This window comes from Egretta garzetta, unplaced genomic scaffold (assembly GCF_000687185.1).
Source record: "Egretta garzetta isolate BGI_Z169 unplaced genomic scaffold, ASM68718v1 scaffold230, whole genome shotgun sequence".
NCBI lineage: Eukaryota > Metazoa > Chordata > Aves > Pelecaniformes > Ardeidae > Egretta > Egretta garzetta.
In genome coordinates, this window is record NW_009258281.1 from 2,194,106 (window position 1) to 2,213,758 (window position 19,653).

The 19,653-nt window shown below is 38.8% G+C and overlaps 1 protein-coding gene across 7 annotated transcripts in view; it reads left to right on the forward strand.

The window, feature by feature from the left end:
* The window catches only part of KANSL1L (KAT8 regulatory NSL complex subunit 1 like), a 65,976-nt gene that overhangs the window by 25,459 nt on the left and 20,864 nt on the right, over positions 1-19,653 (forward strand). For 4 of the 7 annotated variants that reach the window (XR_004841659.1, XM_035891917.1, XM_035891911.1 and 1 more), the window contains exons 5-7: positions 2,023-2,220; positions 4,983-5,104; positions 9,695-9,965. Coding sequence is in view for 4 of the 7 variants with exons in the window: in XM_035891917.1 (XP_035747810.1) it covers positions 2,023-2,220; positions 4,983-5,104; positions 9,695-9,965 (591 nt within the window). In the remaining 3 variants the exon portion in view is untranslated. The remainder of the gene's footprint in view (positions 1-2,022; positions 2,221-4,982; positions 5,105-9,694; positions 9,966-19,653) is intronic. The other 3 variants (XR_004841657.1, XR_004841658.1, XM_009636669.2) reach the window with 1 other exon arrangement.

Consider the following 19,653-nt stretch of genomic DNA (forward strand, 5'->3'; position numbering starts at 1 on the left):
GAGGGAGGAGGGAGTTCATTGCTAAAACCTACTGGTTGTAAGCTCATTTAACTTATAATTTCTACATAGTCAGTAATAGTCTTCTCATTCTTTACTCTTTGTCTTTTCTTTTCTATTCCATCTCTCACTTTTCGTACAGTCTGTCAATTTTCTCCTTCCTTTTCTGCTTTCCTCTTTCTGTGCTTGTCAACAGGACTCTGCAACTTAAAAAAATAAAATTCCAGTGGAGGGAGGGAGTGTCCCCCCCCTCTTCTCACGGCTTTTCCTGTGTGTCTTCCTATTCCTCTGACTTCAGAATTTGTTTTTTAGACTTTTGTGGGTTATTTTTTTTGTTCTCTCTGTGATCACGACCTATGATTCTTCTACTACAATGATCTAAAGATTTTAGAATTTAAAAGAGTCTAAAGCTATTGAGCTAGCTTGTCCTCCTGTAGTGCTGCATAGAAATTAGTTCTATACTTGAATTTCCTTGAATGTACTGCCTACTTTGTAACTGCTGTTGGTCTACAGATCGTCATATGATACTGTCTGGGTTAGTTTCCATCTGCTGTAAATGGAAAATCACAGATGATGGGCTACTACCTGATGAATGTGGAAAATCTGGTGTTGACTTGATGGAAATTCAGAATCTCTGTGCCCCTTTTGGTCACTAAAGCAAGTTTTCAAGCACCTATGTTTGTTTTTAGAGAATATCTTTGTTCTCAGCTTTGAATTTGTAACTCAAAAAGGGGAATAAGAGACACAATGAGAACAGGACAATTTCATGTTTTCTCCTAGTCTCCTCTTTGAAGTCTAGGGCTAGTTGCTGCTGAGGCAGGAGTCAAGGTGTGAGTAAAACTGTAAGATCCTTAATTTTCCACAGCCACAACCTAGGTGAAGTCTGTCTTGCTAAAAGAAATAGTATAGGGGTTCCTTGTGTTCACATGTTGACAATCTTCCCGTGCTTTTTAGTGGAATATTCTCACTAGAAAGAAAAACTTGGGGCAATATAATTGAATGGTCCCATTCTTTCAATATCTGCTTGATATTTGAGTAACAGTCAGTACTTAAAAGCAAGTAAGTTCTTTCCCTTTCTCTTTGGAAGTAGCCTGCAGAGGTTTGATAGCCTTTTCTAGGTATTAAATTTATTTGCTCAAGATAATGATGTATTGAAGCACTATTTGAGGAACTGGCTTTGACTGTTACAAAGTTATTTTTGCTTATTATTTTGTTTGACGTTTTAAGTTGTTAAAACAAGCTGAGATGTTACCTAGGATTGCTGTTGTTCTAATCTGTCATGTGGAAAACACAATTGGGGTATTCTTTTCCTAGTTCTGTTTTTGAAATGCTGTTATATCCCTTCCATATAAAGTTATATTAGGTGACGTTCTAGACGACAGACCACATCTAGTACCAGATTTGTGGAGATTGTCTTGAAAAGCAATGAGATTGGTAGAATATTTATGATAGTTACCTCTGCCATTATGAAACTCTAAAAATGCTCACCTTAAAAAAAATCAATTATTAAATTGTAAAAGGCTTTTGTTTTGCATTATATCCATCTCTGCTACATAAAAAATAACAACCTTGATGTTTTGCTTAGAACATGGATAGGAATAAGAAAAAGAGGGCACTTTAAAATGCCTCCACAAAATTTATTGGCTGCAAAGACTATAGCCAACTTCAAATCAAAGGATGGTTGTTTCTTACAGAAAAACCTCTTCTTAAATCAGCGGGCAAATGGTCATACAGTTGCTGTAATAAGTATGAATTTCTGATTTGAATTTTGGCACAGATGTTTAAGCAGTGGTATAACACTAGAGTGCTGTTATAAGGAGTAGCATAAATGGTGCAGCTTTTCATTAATGAAAATGCCTACTATTTCTATATTTTAGCTGTTAAGTGTATTTAAAATGTAGCTTAAGTGCTCCCAATAGCTGCTGGGAGGATTTAAGGGGGATGTGCCAGTTCAACTGCCCCTTAAAAATGATTTAGGAGGGTTAATCTGTTGTCAACCAACTGTGTTCAATTGCTGTTGTCTAGGGGATGGTGATCTTAGAAGAATTCCCATTTCCAAAAGACATTTTGAAGAAGCAAATACAATTGACAGACCAAGAAGCTTTATTAAACGCTACAGGGAATTCGCAAGCTGCCGTTGAGAGACAGGATTCTTTGCCGGAGCATGACTTTGAAATGTCACCCAGCAGTCCTACCCTGCTTTTACGAAACATAGAAAAACAGGTAAAGTAAAATAAGAACTGAATGGTCAATGGAGCCAAATTATTTACTTCAGAAATAGGGCAGGTTCCATGGTGATGGCTTCCAAAAAGGAGGATATTTCGCAGTCCCGAGAGGGGCTGCTGATGAATTGAAGGGCTTAAATAACTACATTGTACACCAGGTTTACAAATTAACCTTTTATTTCTGACGTGCCTGTGTTACTGCTTTGTTTCCATCAAAGTGGCCACATAACCACTTCTAATAGCTATCCACAAACCTGCCTCTCCTTTATAGTTAGGTTCAATGTAGAGTAGCCACAGATTGTTTCAGGAAATACTTACATGAGAAGAAAGTAGAGCTGAAGATGGAGGTATGTTGCACTTAAAAAGAAAAAAGCCCCAACACAATACAATTGTTGGTCTACCTTTTCAAGCGTCATAGGACTCCAGTTAGGAGCTGAGGAATTCCAGGTACTTAACAGGCATAGCGTAGGCATAGCTGTGAGTGGAGTTTCGGTTCATGGTGTTCAAAACAGTAATTTCCAAGGTTAATTCCAGGAAATTACGATATAGACTCCAACAGGGTTTTCTTTTGCTAGAAAGTGCATAAAGAATGTGGTAGGATCACATTGCTGAAGGAGATACAGGAAATTTGTTTTCAGGATAAAATTATGTAGTTAGCGTAAAGCAAACATGACAAAGGCAATATGGTGCATTAATATGTTGCTCTGCTGCTGTACATAAATTCTTGGTCATACACGCATTATTTAAATGGGGTAAAAGTAGCTTCAGGTACTAATGCCCGTTTCTGAATCTCTGTGCCAATTTTTCTTATTTGATAGTCATACTTTCCTGTTCTTAAAATGCTTCCCCTCTTTGATAGATCTTATCCACAACAGACAGGAGTGAGGAAGCAATGAAACAGGAAATTTATATGCATAGTGCTGGCAATTGCACAAAGTAAACCAAAGAGCATTTTTAGAATGTGGTGAGTGTCCCCTCTTTAAGTGATAGTGGGAGAATTAAACGCACTTTTCAGTAAGACATTTGACAGTTAAAGTAATAGTAGTGTGTTTCCTGGTCCCCAATTAGCTACAAACAGAGGTCCAAGAACTTTGATGATCTGAAAATTACTTGGAAGTAAAGATGTTCTTCCTTTAAGGCATTTCACAAATTACATCAGATTTCTTCCCTTTACACCACAAAAAGCTTTGTGGTTTGATTTGCTTTTTGACTGTCAGTTCTGTAAATGACCCTTAACTCTGAAATTCTGAGTTTCTTCTTGTTCAGTGTCAGGAGTATTGTAGGCTGAAGTACATCCACAGATATTACCACAGAATTCTTCAGTCCTATGTTAAAGTATTTCTTTGTTAAAAATAAATAATTTTACTTGTGAACAAAAAAAAAATTATAATACAAAGTGACTGAGCTTGGCAATTTTTATTAATACTATTTTCAAGTCCTTTTCATAGCTATGCAGTGTTTTAAAAAGATGTGTGCTTTTCCTTGTGTTTTGGAAGTCTGCCATTGTTTTGGTGCTTTTATATTCAGTAGAGACTTTGCTTCTTACAGATTGAATTCTGTTGAGATTTTTAAATCAGTCTGCTAAATATTTTACTGGCGTCTTGTTTGCTTTGTCCAGACTTTTTATAATTAATTAACTTGCTATTTCTGTGCTTTAATACCCATCCCTGAATATTTTATTATGACGTGAAATTTTTACATGACTGCATCACTTAAGCATTAAGAAGAAAGACATGAGTTGTAATAAAGTGGAAAATATTTTTTTCTGTCTCTTTCTGTATAAATGGTAGTTCCTCAAAATGTAAAGAAAACTTACTGGATAACCTTTAGCAATTCTTGTTTTAAGCAAACTTAATTCTAAATGAAAATCCTACAAAATAATTTAAAATTTAAAAAAAAATTGTATGCCATTTCAGATGCATTTAATTTCTGTTTAGTGTGCAGCACACAGTTTCCTCTAAGAAAGCTATGTTTCTTGTCAGTATAGCCTTTAAGGTTTGACATTTAAAACAAAAAAATCATTGTGAAATGTTATCTGGATTCAGTCCACAATTCATTGCTTTATAAGGAGTAATTTTTAGTCTTAACAAATTAGCTGCATTTGTTTTGGGGCAGTTCTGAAAGTCTGGGTTTTGGTGTGGTGGGGGCTTCTTGGTGCTATTTCTGAGGATACCAGAAGATTTTAGCCATTCTGTCTGTAGTTACACTTCCTTTTGTAAAAACACCTTTGTTAAACTACACTGAGCAATGCAGAGGATTCTTTTAACAAGAAAAACACTTTGAGTGAACAAAATGTACAATGAGTAGACAGCAGACTTTTTTTTTTCCCCCCTGTTGAAATGCTTGTTGAATGGCCAGTTAGCAGCTCTGGGCTGCAGCTGTTGTAGTATCAGCTGTAAAGTGTTCTGGTTTCTTTTGCCTTTTTTAAAACCTTTGTTTAAAATACTAAAATCACTAATGTGTTTTGTGTACTACTTATTCAAATGTATAAACAATGTCCTTGGCTGGCTGGTTGTTCAGGGTTTTGTTGGGGTTTTGTGTTTGGTTTTTTTTTTTTTTTTTTTTTGTACAGTTGAGCATAATAACTGTGAAAGAAAAAACATGCCACTCCTGATTATTCACAAGAAGAAACTAAATATGATTATTCAATGATGTATGTGACTGGAATCCTAAGTAGGAAAACAACAAAAACGCAGGACTTTTTTGCTGTTGAGTCTGTATAAAAGTCTGACTACCTTTTATTTTTTTTATTTTTTCCAGAGTGCGCAACTGAGTGAAATCATCAGCAGCCTAATTGCTCCACTCAATCTGTCTCCAGCTTCTTCATCTCTTTCATCCAAGACCTGTAGGCACAGACAGCTGGTCAATGGCATCTCCTTCAGGTAGGTGACAGTATGGTAGCTTTTTTTTTTTTTAAAATAACTTTTGGTAAAGTTATGTAGATGGAACTGAAAATCATTACAGTCGTAAATCAGGAAAAGAGAGCTGCTTTCTGCAAGCTACAGGAAAAGTCGTCTTGCTTGTAAGGTTGAAAGTAGTAGGGTTTTGTGTTGTTCTTGAAGACATAAATTATGCAGTCACTGTAAGTGTATTTAAGTACTGGGAAGATGAATGTGTCTGTGAAGTAGTGAAAGGATACAGTAAATAACACACTACTGATTATTTTGGACTGACATTCTGTCATCATGAGCGCACCTTTATTTCTGGAAAAGCAACAAACTAGACTTTACTAGATTAGTACAATACATAAGCAATGTCACCTGTGCCTCAGCGTGGGTCAGTGTTAGATTTTCTGTGGCAGCTTCGTTAATTTTAAGCACATAAGTTTTCAATACAAGGCCAAATTTATCTTTGCCAGCTGCTTTTTTAAGAATTTGGAGATAATATTTTTCCATTTGTGGTCTTCTGTTCTGGATGGATATACCTTCCTGGATGACTATAGCAGCTTGAAATTAATATTGTAGAAAAATGTTTCTCAGTACTACTCCATACTTCTTAGTAATTCTGTCTTTTGTTCAAAGATTTTAAAATATAGTACAGGCTATAATCAGTAGTAGTCTCAAACAGCATTAAGGTAATTGACTACAGTCCTGTCTTATGAAAGAGCTAGGTATATAGGATATTTCTCCTGAGATAACTGGTAATGTGATTTCTGAGGATGGAGGGGTTGCTGTTATTCGTAGGTCTTAATTAGCATCAGATTGATGAAGAACGTGTTCCCTACTGGAGCTGGGGGGTTTATGGTAGTGTCTGCAGCAGAATGAAATTCCCTGGTTCCAAGAAGAGCTGGCCACGCCGTCTTGTTTCAGCAGCTTTGCCGCAGAGGCTGTAGCCTCCCACAAAGAGATTATAATGAGCAGCTTGGATGGGCAGCTTCTTTAACTGCCGTCTGTTCCAAAGCGATTGTGTGACTGTGCCCTAAATTTAAGGATGAAGGGGTCCTGTCACGTCACATTCATGCTCCTGACATATCAGTTGTTTACAAATAATGTGGGGGGAGATCAGAAGATTCCTCTGAGTTTTGGAATAAAAATAGCCCTGAAATAGGAGTTGTTAATAGAGATGGGCATGTGGAAGAAGAGAGTAATTTAGGCTGTTAGAAGGCTGTGTCTTGAATCTGTAACTTTTTCACGAAATAGACAAGACAGGCCTCCTGCTTTTAAAAATGTTTTTAGGAGCATATGAAGTTGACTTCATGACGAGGGAATTTTAATGATGTAACTTCAAGCCACTTCTCTTCTGATTCGTCAGACACTGCCCCAAATCAGTCCTCTTTCCATTTTAAGAGCAACACAGTGACTTGGAAGATTTTCTCAGTGGTGCAGCTCCGAACTGGAGTTGGTGAGCTAGGTGTTGGATGGGAATCTGAGAGACTCGAGTCCTTTCTACATGTCATCTTAAAATTCAGTTAAATAGTTAATTTTAATTTTTCACTTCTTGTGAAGTGTTTTGAAATCTGCAAATAAATACTGTTCATTAAAGATGATAATTAAGCACTATATGGAGTGGTTATCATGAGAATCCTGCCAGGAAATTCACTGACTCCTACTTCTTGGTTTTTGAGTGTGTTTCAGTTTTTTGTTGTATTCTGTTGTTGTAGTAGTTTTGTGTGCAATTAATTGACAGTTACATACTACAGTTAACTTCAGGTTTTGGCCACTTCTTCCCTCGCTTGCCCTAGAGCTCCCTCTGACTGTATTAAGTACTTGAGAAAGTAAAAATCAAAATGAAATGGAAAGTGAGGTGATTTTTTGGTTCTGAAGAGGGAAAAAAGGGGATGATAGCAATTTTTACTTAAGTAAATTCTTGAAATTAGTTGTAGACTCTTAGATGTGAAAGATAGTCCATGTTTAAAGTAGGTCTAAGCATGAGATACTTTGAGGTTGGTAATCATGGGGTTGCAGTGCGGTTGGTTACTTGGGCTATACCCAGTGGAAATGCTGGTGCATGTACAGTTCCTGGCTGATGAAATGTGGGTAACCTTGAATTGCTATTTGCCAAGGTCTAATTTCATTAGTGGCTTCCTTTTTCTATGTAGCTTTTATTTGCTCAAGTGAATCTAGATGCCAAGATTAGCCAGATGCATTGAAGGTAAGAGTTCGTAGAAGCAGTTCCCTAAACTAGTGATAGCCACTTTCTTACCAGGAGGGAGGAATGAAAAAGTTCAGTACAGATACTGCCTGTCTGATGGCCATTGCTGTGCATGTTTGTATTCGTGAATTTTACATCTGGTGATGGTTCGTATCAATTCTTCTGTAGAATCACATTTTGAAAAACACCCAAACTAACATCAAAATAAATGGGTAATTTGAACCTTGACTGGGAAGCCTATCTACACAAGTGGCAGGAAAAACATACTATTGTGTACTGGAGCTCCAAGCCCCAGAGCTAAGATCTCTGCTTCATCTGAAAATGAAGCCGTGCATTACTGTAAGGCACAGGAGGGTAAACAGAGCAGCTGGCAGAGACTGAAGAGAGATTATCAAAGACCAGGGCAGACCACCAGAACAAAGGCAGGAATCACAGAAGTTGAAGAGCCAGTCTGAGGAGCTTTTTGTTCTAATTTACCTGTCCGAGTTGTCTTTCATGTAAGAGGGAAGTATGTGGAAGTCTGGAAGTTGGGCTTGGCATCATCTGACTTCGAGGCCGATAATTACAGAGAAAATGTTTTTGAGAATTCAGAGAAAGTATTTTAAGAAAACGTTTGCATGGACTTTAAAGATTTTATTTCTTTCTCAAACCTTAAAAATTTGCTGTTAGCATTAAGAATGTAATGCTTGAGTATTTGGGGGCTTTGTCTTGGCACTTACTAATATGTTCCTTGAAATACATTGTACCATCCCTCTTTTAATTAGCACATTTTGTTTCATTGAGTCTGGGTTGCTTATTGGGATTGTTCTGATGTGTCAGAAGGACAGCTCAAATTCATGCCTATAAAGCCTTATTACCACACCAGCACAGCATGGGATGGTGTTTAATCACGCTTTCATAGCAAGCCCTTCTATTTAATAAAATGTACTGTTAGAAGAATACTACATGTCAAAAAAGATTGATAAGTGGCCTTGTAATAAATTAATTTTCACGTTTTATTGTGTGTTATAACTTTGCTAATAAGGCTGTGACTTACCAGATAAAGTTCATAAGAGAAAGTAATAATTCATGCAGATAGATGACCTGTTATGAACTAAGGCCAAAATACCTCATATGCTTCCGCTTCTCAGGCAGTTTAAAGTTGCAGTCAAGGTCTTCAGTATTGTGAAAATAAGTGCACACTTGAGTGCTTTTTGCAGCAAGCCTTCAGCTTTGCAGGCAGATGTTGCTACAGCAACAAAGTAAGATCAGGATACCTATAAAAGTAAAGTGCATTGTTCCCATTGAGTCATTCCCACCTGAATGGAGGGTGTTTTGAATTCTTGCCTTGTAGTGTTCCCTGTTCTGGTGAGCAGACAGGCTGTAGATTGGTGAGAGTGATCCAATGTTGCTATATGTATAGGGGTTTCTACCGCTTTCTTCCCTGACCCCCCCAACTTTTGTGCTTGCATACTGTATTACGAAGGACATGAGTATAGCAAGTGTGTGTGTAGGTAAGGTCCTAGAGGGATGATGCTATGAGACTGAGGGGGATTTGAAAGGGATAGACTTCAGGAAATGCAGGTAAGATTGAGCTTGGCACATGGAAAGCTTTATTTTAACATTAAATGTAGACCCTGTCATGCTGTGGCTGGAGCTGAGCTTGCATGCTTCCAAATCATCTGGGTCTAACCAGCTTCTAGGTCTTAGAGACAGATGAACAGGCTAGGCTTTCCCTCCTCCCTGAGAGCTTCCCCCAGGCTGGGCTTGGGGTCTATTGAAGAGCCCTATTGGCACATTCCTGGAAGTAAAGTTTAATGGCCTTGTGTTAGTTAAACTAAGTGTGCAGACTTCCTAATCTTGATACAAATGCTTCACAGTGAGTTGCAGCCCCTGCACTGAATGGACACTGTTTGTAAAGCTTTGCTTAAGTTTCAGTTCTTGAGAAAAACTAGAAAATCCCAGAAGTATTTGGGCAGCACTTTAGGTCTCCTTCGTGTTAGCATGACTGCTGCCTTGAATGGAATGTGGGGAAATACTTAATTGTAACTTAAAACTCATAGGGGTTAGAAGTGTTAGAAAGAGAGTTCTTGAATTTGGAAAAAACAAAAAACGTTATATGCTTGAGGGCTTAGCTTCGTTTTGACATTTGTTTCCATGAGCAGAAAAGTATTATAACAAGAATGATAAACTTCCTTTCATGACCTAACATAGAATTAATCAAAGAACAAATAAAGCACATACATGGTTTCCAGAAACAGGGTGCTGAAACATTTTAGTGTTTATAAAATTCTCTTAGAATTAGATTGCTAATGCTAATCAGCGTATGAAATCTTGGCCTGTGCATGTGGTGCATATGTAACTTCTTGTATTTCCTCCCCTCATTAATCATGAAATTGCAGAGCTTCAGACAACAGAGAGGTATCCTCTTCCAGCAGCTGGTTGCTTGATCATCAGCACATCAAGAAGAGGAGGAGAGACAGGACAAGACTAAGATCTCTTTCTGTGGCTAATGTGAGCACATCTGCCCGAACAAGGCCACTTCATAGTCTCCAGAAGAGGAAACTCTACAGAATGCACAGTGCCTGTTACTGGAATCAGCAGGTAGGCCGTCGCCTCTCTCTTCAGGAGGCAAAACCAAAGAGTCCAGCTGCTAGAGTCTGCATGTGTCTGGTACGTCAGAAGAATATTGCATGCTGTGCTGGTTATTTGTTACGTTCAGGGAGCACATAGTATATGTGGCGGGAGTACTAGATGTGTCAGCAGGAGCTAAGAGTTAATGAGTTGAACAAAAGAATTAAAGGTCGCTCAGAATCCTGCTTATCAGATCAGTTTCTTGTACGGCTGTCTTCAAAGCCTTTGTACAGTCTAAGAGAGAACTCGAGAGCTTCCTTGGGAGGCTTGACTGGTGAGGAAACATCCTACAGTGTAAATCAGCTGCCTGCCTTGTTTTCAGAATATTTGTTTTAGCTACGAGAAAGTTTACACAGCTGGTGGCACATTATTTTCTAGGAAATTAAATTGCAATATCTTAATCTTGTTTCCGTTTTTGCTGTTCCTGATTAGTTATATTGCCTTTTTCATGACACTTTACAAATGCTTTAAATCTCTTAAAATTTTCCACATTACAAAGGAATTAATATTTTAAAATGGGGAAAAAAAGCATTGTCTGTTGTGCAGGGCAAGGCATATCTGTTCACATCTGATATTAATAGCATATTGCTGGTAAGAATATATAATGAGTTTAGCTGTGGTGCTTAAAGCAACAGTCTAATTTGGGAGCAGAGACGATATGAACTCATTCTTTAGAGCAGTGTTAATCCCAAGCAGTTTTAATTCCTTGATTTTACTTTGTCTTTTAAAAGTGTGCTATATTGAGAGAAATCTCCATGTTTCCTCAGTTAACTGTCTAGCATTTACTAAGTGTACCAGTGGTCTAGGGAGAAATTTCCCCTGCAAGGATGTTCCGTGTGAGTGTGCTGATTCAGCATCCTCTGCAATATTGCAGAAGTGTCCTAGTTTTAGCAAGATATTGAAAAACTGTCCAGTTTCTTACTAGCTTGACTTTACAGCTTCCTAGCAGTGGGGCTTAAAGTCTTGACAGCCTGCCTGGAGGGTTGATGGTGGGGGATGGGGATGGAGGGTTACAGTTTGGGAGCTCTACCTCCTAGACACTTAGGCTTTTCATCTTCCTTGCATTAACCAAGGAGACTGTTGCTGACTTGAATTTCCTAGTTTCCCATTCAATCCAATCCATGTCCTGATAAAGAGGTTGGAGGCCTTGCTCTCCGACTGATGTCTCCAGTACCTCAACTGCTTCTTGCAGCTGTGGAGATTGGTCCTCAGCAAGAGACTCCAGGACTTTCCCTTCCTTCTAGTTAAACATGAGGGGTTTCCACTGCAGATGCAACTTCTAAATAACAAGCTTTTCTAGAAGCCTGCATGTTGCAGGCTCAAGTATCTCGTATTTCTGTGAGCGCTGCCTATGTCTCTGTCTTTTGAAAACTGGGCCGGAGTTAGTGCAGTTCAGAGAATAACGGTAGAAGCTTGTGAGGAGAAACTTCATTTCTGCAGCCCAGCAGCAGGAGTTCAAAGCAGGGTTTACATTTTTATCTTCAACTAGCCATAGTGCTGAGCTGCTTTGCATGCTCAGTAGTTTACCTTCACTTGTAGTCTAAGAAGATAAATTCGTAGTTTACCTTTGATGGTAGACTGCAATCAAAAAGTGCATTTTTAAGTTACTAGTTAAGGCTTCAAAAATTAGAGCTGGTGCAACTGTGTGTCTGTTCCATGCTCTTGATGTCTCTAGTGCTGGGTTACCATATACTAACCCAGCTCCAATGTCTCTGTACCGAAAGTGCAGAGATGTCCCAAAGACAGTGTGGTAAACCCCACCCTGTAGGGAATGCTGTTTATGCTTACTGCAGCTCTCGGCTCAAACACTTGTGTTTAGACTCTGCTTTCTAATGTCCTCTTCATGGGGAAGTTAACCCAGAGGCCATGTGGGGGACTGCGTCATGTGCCACAGATAGATTATGCTCATGTTCCCGGAGAAAATAAGAGGTGGCAGCAATCAAACTGTCAGCTTCAGACTTCACGTAAGTGCGGAACTCAGTTAAAGTTTTAAAAATTAAGGTAAAGCAGTGAACAAAGCCTCTTACAGAATGTTGGTTAAAAACAGAGTATCAGGGATCCTACTGGGGAAGTAAGTGATAAAATTGAACTGGACATTTGCATCACATTCTGACAATCAAACGTAAATGGGTATCGAGTCTCTGAATTAAGAGCCATCATCAGTGTATTGTTTCATTCAGGAAATCTTATTCTAACAGGCCCTGTCACTTTCTTAGTCCTGCTTTTGCTACACTTGGTTGCCCAGCTGTTGATAAGATTGCTCAACCTGTAATGGAAGAACACTGGCTATCAGCCCAGGCTGACTATTAGATTAGGCAGATGTCTAAGGGTAAGGATGCAAAATGGGCAACGGCTTCTGGTACTGATACCTGGTTTTCTTTGAAAATGCATTTATATTCCCAATAGTAATCCAGTAAATTTCCTTTGGCCTTTCATAGAAAAAGGAATTACTTCTTAACAACATGGAAAATTGTTGTATTTTTAATATAAAGTTAGTATGCTACCTCTAGCAAGTGCTTCTCCTGTATTTCTTCAAGTTTCTCATACTTACATAGCCCCTGGTCTGCGAGGACCCCCATTTATTTAAGGTCACTGGCCTGGGAGCAAGCTGGAGCTAGGGAAGACTCGCTGCCACGTCCCTGCAGCAGATGTGGAGTTAACAGAGACCAGCTTGCCAAAGTCTGAGGAGAAGATTGAATATTCTGAACATCGCAGCTCCTGTGCCAGCTTCCTCACAGTGCCTGGTTCAAACAGCCAGCGAGCGAGTGCCTGGCAGTGCTGATGGGCGATGCCGCTCTGCAGAGTAATCTGAGCAGACGATGACTAAAGAATTCTGACCAGAGAATCACAGCAAAATGCAGACTTCCCATGTGTAGCAGATTAAGAAATGCTGGGATAACTTTGAGGAATCTGGCTTTTTGGGATGACTGGTTGTACCCTTTGTGCATCGAATGGCATTCAGAGTGTTGTCCTTCACATCTCTTCAGATTCTTTTGGGAAGCTCATCCCCCCTCCTTCATCCCCCAACATCCATGTTAGGAAAAGCAAAGTATGAAACTGTGAACTGCTATCCCATCTGTCAGTTCATAAGGTCACTGGGAAGACAGCCACATTTTTTCTCTTATCTACTGCCATGCCACATACATTTACAGTGCTGTCAAAAGTTTGAGTATTTAGTGACCTAGTAGCCTCCCAGTGCCTGTTGAGAGATGCTCTGTGTTGTCCTCTGCTTTGCTGTATTTCTTTTCTGAAGAGAACTACACCATCCCCTTCTCTGATATTTAAATAATACTTACGCAGAATAGTGTCTAAACGAAAACATAGAACTCTGTGAAACTCTAGAAGACCTGCCAGATCTACAAGATAGTTAGACTGGAGTGGGGATAAATAAAACAGGATGCAGGGTGTTTGGTTTATCTGTCACCATCCAGTATCCTCAGGAACTTGAAACATCCTTTGGGGCCAAATCCGCTTGTCCCATAAATCAGAATGACTACCACAGATGATCCGTGAGTCATCTTTTGGCTGTGGAATCTGTTTTGTATCTTTCTTCTTTCATTATCTAAATAGCTGGGTAAGAGCTTAGGCCATTTTGTGATTGTGAGTCAGTGCACAAGCCACTCAGAATAATCCACATGCACGATAAACCCTGCGAGCGCAGTCTGTGTTCCAGTCTAGAGGACGTGATAGTAGTGACGCATTTCTTCAGCATGATTTTTGAATGAATATTAAAACTTGTATGCAGGATAGCACAAAGGAGTAAACTGAAGGCATGGTCTAGTAGGAGGACACATGCTTGAGGGCAGGGATTGTAAGTGCTTCGTTCAAAATGCTGGATCTGCCACTCATTTGCGTTGTTACAGCTGGCAAGTCAAACAACCTCTGGCTAATTGTCTCCTCCTATGAAAATGCACATAATGTAGTTCTAACACTAAGAAAGAAGGCAAAGAGTATCAAAACATTAAAAGCAAGAAAGTCTGTAAGTAGCAGATCAGTGTCAGGACTTGAAGACATGAGCTCCAATTGAATCATTTCCCAGTGATCATTGCACTTATAACTGCTTCCCACCTCCCCCTCCTCAATTCTCCAAAGTCTAATGCCTGGGTGCACCTGCAAATGCTTTTCCTATGGTGGGGACCAATACTACCTCAGTCTCTGCTATTTTTTGCCTAAACTTGAAGGAACTGGATTATGGGTGAGATATCAAAAGTTCTATTAAGTTTGTTTAAAAGCAGACGAATATTGTTATTAGTCAGATGCTCTCAAAGAGGTCTTTGTTTAGCTGACATGTCCTGATGTTTTCTGTTCTAGTATTTTATCTATGTGGCTTGTTGCAGGGTTTTTTTTGTAACAAGGAATTTGTTTTGCCAGTACATTTTGTTAGTTTCTCATTTAACATCCTAACTAATTACATCAGTTTCATTTCTTTTTGTCAAGTCATGCTTTGACAGGAGTTGTCATTGAGGCTAGGTAGTGTTTTAATCTATTAAAACTTTATATAGCTATTAATAAAGCAAGAGGCAATAGAGGAGTGAGATCTGAGTACTGTAAATTTTGGTCCTATCCATTTCTTTGCAGGATTGTAGACCACAGTGGTTTTTGTTTTGTTTTTTAACCTGAAAATTCTCATTGTATTTGTATCTCCACCTGCTGGAGGAAGAGGTGGTTGTGTGGACTGAAGTACACGAAGAAAACTAGAATTCAAATTTGCAAAGGTGCCAACACTCTGAAAGCTGGGAATTGAGGTGCAAAAGCTTACAGTTTAGATAACACAAGAAAACAATTGGCATAATATTGCTAGCTCTTATAGATGAGTATTGCCACATTTTTTCTCTTCAGTCTCAAACGGGAGTTAAGTGAGAGCAGAAGAATATCTGCTTTCATTTAGTGGGGGTTTTTTAAAAAAAAAAGAAGGGAAAAAAAGCACAAGTCCTTCTCCAGACAGGAAAAACGTATTTAAATTCTAGGGTTTGGGTTTCTTATTTTAATCTAGTTCTCATGCTAGTGCTATGATTTTTGTGTCCTCCTGCTTTCCCAGTGCATGCTTAGGGCCTGTGATACTTTTTGTAGATATGACTTGGTAAATACATATGGGTCTTTCACCAACTTGTGTAATTTTCATTGTTTAGGGAAGAGTGTGTATATATACTTTTATAATTTGTATTATACCCAGCATGCAGAGCCTTTGCCTTACTTGCTAAATGTCTTCTATCTGCAAGCGATCTGTAGCTAGGAGGAAAGGAGACTAGGGGACAGGGAGAAGGGGTTGTGTGCAGACAAGGTGCTTAATCAGAATATTGCATATAGTGTGGAAGCTATACTGTTTTCTGTCAGGTGATGTTTGTCTGATGATGAGTATTTTGACACCTGCTTCTGCATAGCTTCCTGGCTTTGCTGACTTCTAAAAAGCCATGAATACAGGGAATGTTCTGTGTTGCCAAGTCTCTTGCAAACTGGTTTCAAGAAGAGGATCAATCCTGCTTCAATGAAGATGATGTAGTACCTCTGTGGATATGGCAGTCTTGCGAGCTGGGGAGGAGAACCCCTTGGTTATGGTTTATTAAGTTTGTAAGTGAAAATAATAGTTGATAAAATTACTATTTTAACACTGGAAGTTAAAAAAGAAGATCTTCTATTAGATAAAAATCAGTAAAATCTGAATCGGATTAAAAAAAGTATTCCTATGCATTCAGCTATTCTGAGTGTGTGACAAGACTGTTGTCTACTGGGGAGGAAGTAAGGGAGAATACCTTTAGCTTTGCGATACGGTGATGCTGCCAGTGGAGCTAAATCCACCCTTTGTGAGGTTTATGGCAAACCAGTCAGCCGGAATGAAAAACTTGAAGTGTGCTTTTCACAGTCCTGCACCTTTAGCTTATTATGACATTTCTGTAGTGTTTTACTGATTACATCTACTCTCAATTTCTACATGGCATTTTTTAAAAGATATCCCTGTGGGTTAATGTGTCTTTCCTTCTTTTGGTTTAACTGGTGAAAGATTAAGCGCTAACCTTGATTTTTCAATTTATTTGTTAGTTGAACAAAAGGTCTTTGTTTCAGGATGTTGAGGACAGCATACATTTCCCACAGAGCAGGTGAAAGTCCACCTCCCATTGGCTTATAACAGGATTAAAGAAACTAAACTCCATGTATACTTATGAGAGGTGGGTGGTCTCCAAGAAAGGTAGAAGCTACCACTTCTTTTATGACACTGACCAAAAATCTGAATTTTAGACAAGACGGATGCTGAGGAAGTTGTTGTTAGTGTTTTATGAAAGTCCCAGTTCTGTTCCTGGAAAATCTGGTCTCTGCCACAGGATCTGCCACTTTATCCTTATTGACATCTTCAGAGCGGCCAGAGGCAGACAAAATTCATTTACATCCCAGGGCAGCTTGCTTTGCTGTACCTGACCTGCGTATAGATTGCAGGCTGGTGCATGGCTAAGGTCCGTCCATTTGACATCTATAGAAACTTCATTGGGAAGGGAGGGCCTTGTCATGTAGTATGAGTTGTCAGCACCATCTGTTAATGCACCTTCCCATGTAAGGATGCCTTAGATGCTTTGTCCGCATTCTCCTCCACTGCCTGTTGATAAGAGAGAAGGTGTTTGGGGCCTTCAGATTAACCTTTCACTATCTGTGTGTTTTATGTTTCCTAAAAGCACTCTGCAGAGTAGTCCTGCTTAGGGAACTCCGGATGTTTCACTTGTGAAGTAAGGCATTTCATTGAACTGTATGTTCTGCCAGAGGGGCATAGCCCTGCTCAGAGCAGATCATTGTGTGCAGAGGAGGGAGGCCATGGGCTGGCTTTTAAGGCAGATGCTAAAGCCAAGAAGCAAGCAGGTAACGGGGTGCTCTGTTGGTTTGAGCTGTACATAGCGCTTCTGGAGGATTAAAAGTTAGCAGTGTGTTTGCTGTTCAAAAAGGAGGCATCAGCCACCCACACAGTGGTTCTTCTCTTGGATGCCACAATTAAGTGTCTGCAATTTAGTTGGCTACTCATTTAGTGAAGGGGATGTCTCTTCTTTGATATTGCTGAAAAGTTCTTAGTGCATGTGTGTGTAGGGAGAACAAATGCTTGTTCTTTGCCTTTTTCATGCTTATGAGAGTAATCAGAAGCAGACATGACAGGTATTCAGCAGAGTGGTTTTGAGTTAAATTAATTAACTTACTGGATTCATACACATTGGTGTAATTGAACTGTGGCTCTCTGTACTGTTACACTTAGGCATGTTTCCAAAAATGGTAAGGGTTTTAGTGATCAGTAGCTGAAACCATGAAGTGAGAGTATTCACTTCAAAATTTTTAACTGGGAGCACAAAACATTTTTCTTTTCAATTATGGCACGCTTCATGGACTCAAAAGTTTTTTCTCTGCGGAAGTATGGTTGGTGGTACTGTTCAGCCCTCTGACCCTTCACAGAGCCAGCCATGCTTTGTCTAATACATCAATTTATCACAAGCAAATGCAAGAAATGTTTTGCATATCAAAATAAATTGCTCACTAGATTTTCAGTGGCCCAGTAAAACACAACTAAGGAAAAGAAATTCCAAGAAGATTAAAATTCATAATGCTCTAGAAAATCACATTCTGTTGGTGACACCATTTCTTAGGAAGTTTAAAACAGAGCTGCTATTTTAGTTGAAGATTTAAAGCTTGCACATTTCTGATTTCCTCTTAAATACAGTGTATTTTCTTTTCGTTAATAGAATCAATTTGATGTAATGTTATTCTTCATATCTATCTAAGCTCAGGAAGCATGAGGTTTTGTATTTCAGTAATGAAGAAAAATGTTTCCAGAGATGTAAAAGGTACAGTACAGCAGGGGGAAAATTGATAAGAGTTCAGTAATCTCTCTTGCTTTCTGAAGGGTTGGCATTGTAGTCATGCTGGCTGTAGAGGCCTCTCTTCTAAAAGCTGTATGCCCTGGTTTTCATGAAACCACTTGTCATTGCTGTGGCTGAATGGTTGTATACGTGGGGTTGTGTTCAGATGAGTTTAGGTGGATTTTTTTGTTGTTGTTGTTGTGTTACAAAATCAGTAATTAACTGCTGGAAAAGCCAGTTGGGTTGTAGACTGTTCTATACTGACTTGGAAGGAGGGAGAGTTTAGTTTTCCAATAAACAGCACCTCTGTTTTGTTTCAGTAAGGTTGAAGCACTTCCTTTGAGCAACATGCTTTCATTTCAGACGAAAGGCTTCAGAAATTTTTTCATCAAGAGTTGATTAAATCGACGTTCCTGACAAACATAATGATTTCACTAATTCAGCATTTTCCAGTGGAAAACTATTCCGTCAGAAATTTAAACCAGATCTGGTAGCTAGGAACACAGACACTGCCAGAGTTTTTAGCTTTTTCCTAGTAGCTTCACAAGCATTTAAATAAAATTACTCTTGCTTCTGTATAGGTCCTTATTTTCTTCTGAGTTACAAACTGACTTAATGAAAGATTTAATTATTTAGGTGTTGATGCCAGAGCATTCAAGGAAATAATGCACAATTTCAGGCATAAGGTTTTGTAACTCCCACTGAAGACAAGATGAGGAAAAGAATTTGGCATTTACCAATGTTGGCAATTGGATTTTAATACGGTTTCAAAATAGATTGAGATTGTGGAAGTTATTTGACCATGTATGCATGTTTTTGAGGAGGCTTAGCTTTAAGTTATATTCTAAATGTGTTTGGGACTAAAGTGAACTAAAGCAAAAAAAAAGTGAGTCAGGACTAAAGGACTGGATGTTTGTATGTGTTACTCTTATCTATATATTTTCTAGGTAATTTTACTGATCAGTGGGGATTACTTTTTAAAGACTGAGAGATTTGTTGTTTACTGTAATGTGGATTCATTTCTATTAAACAAAATGCAAGCAGAGGGGTGCAGTGGAAGCTTAAACAGCAGAGATTCAGGAAACTAGTTCATTTCTAAAAACCAAATATCAAAGGAAATGTGCTTTTGTGCATTTTTGAAAAGCAAGCCCTTATTACATCAAAGGTAGAGCAGCTACCTAAAAGCTCTTTAAGCTTTAGTTTAATGGTCCATATAATGGGAAACATTAAATTTGCTTTAGCATTTATGCCTTTAGTGTTTCCAAACACAGGTCCCAGTTCTGCCAGCACTTCATGGATGTTTAAAGTTTAGCATATGAAGAGTCCCATATGTCTGTCACAGGAAAATAACAAAACATTGGTTTGAAGGAGTCCTGGGCTAGAAAAGAATTCTTTCCAAATTAAGTTGAAAGTACTTCTGCATACACCTGTGTATGGAGATCAAGGTAGATTTAGGACTGTTAATGTCTTTGTGTAGAAAAAAAAAAAAAGATGTTAAATACAATAACCCTCATCACCACTACCACAGGGTCTCCTCTGCTCCAGCATCATAACATGCTTACTTGATTTTCATAGTTCCTGCAATACAATACCAGCGCAGGGAATTTGTCAATTGAGAAGAAGGGAAGAGATGGAAAGGGGAACTTTTTAATGGGATATTTTCTGCCTTAGTGTGGGTTGTGAATATGGATGCCACCTGACAGAAGAACTGATTTCAGTAAGTGGAAGGGAATTTTATGTGGTGGACATAATCCTGCATTGCTAACAGATGAGTGACACTGCTAGAATACAGCCTGGAATATTTCACACAGGAAGAAACAGCAGAAAGAGATTTCTTGGATTTAGAAAGTAGAAGTACTAAAAATACAAGTAATGCTCATTTGATCATCTTGTGTCTGATG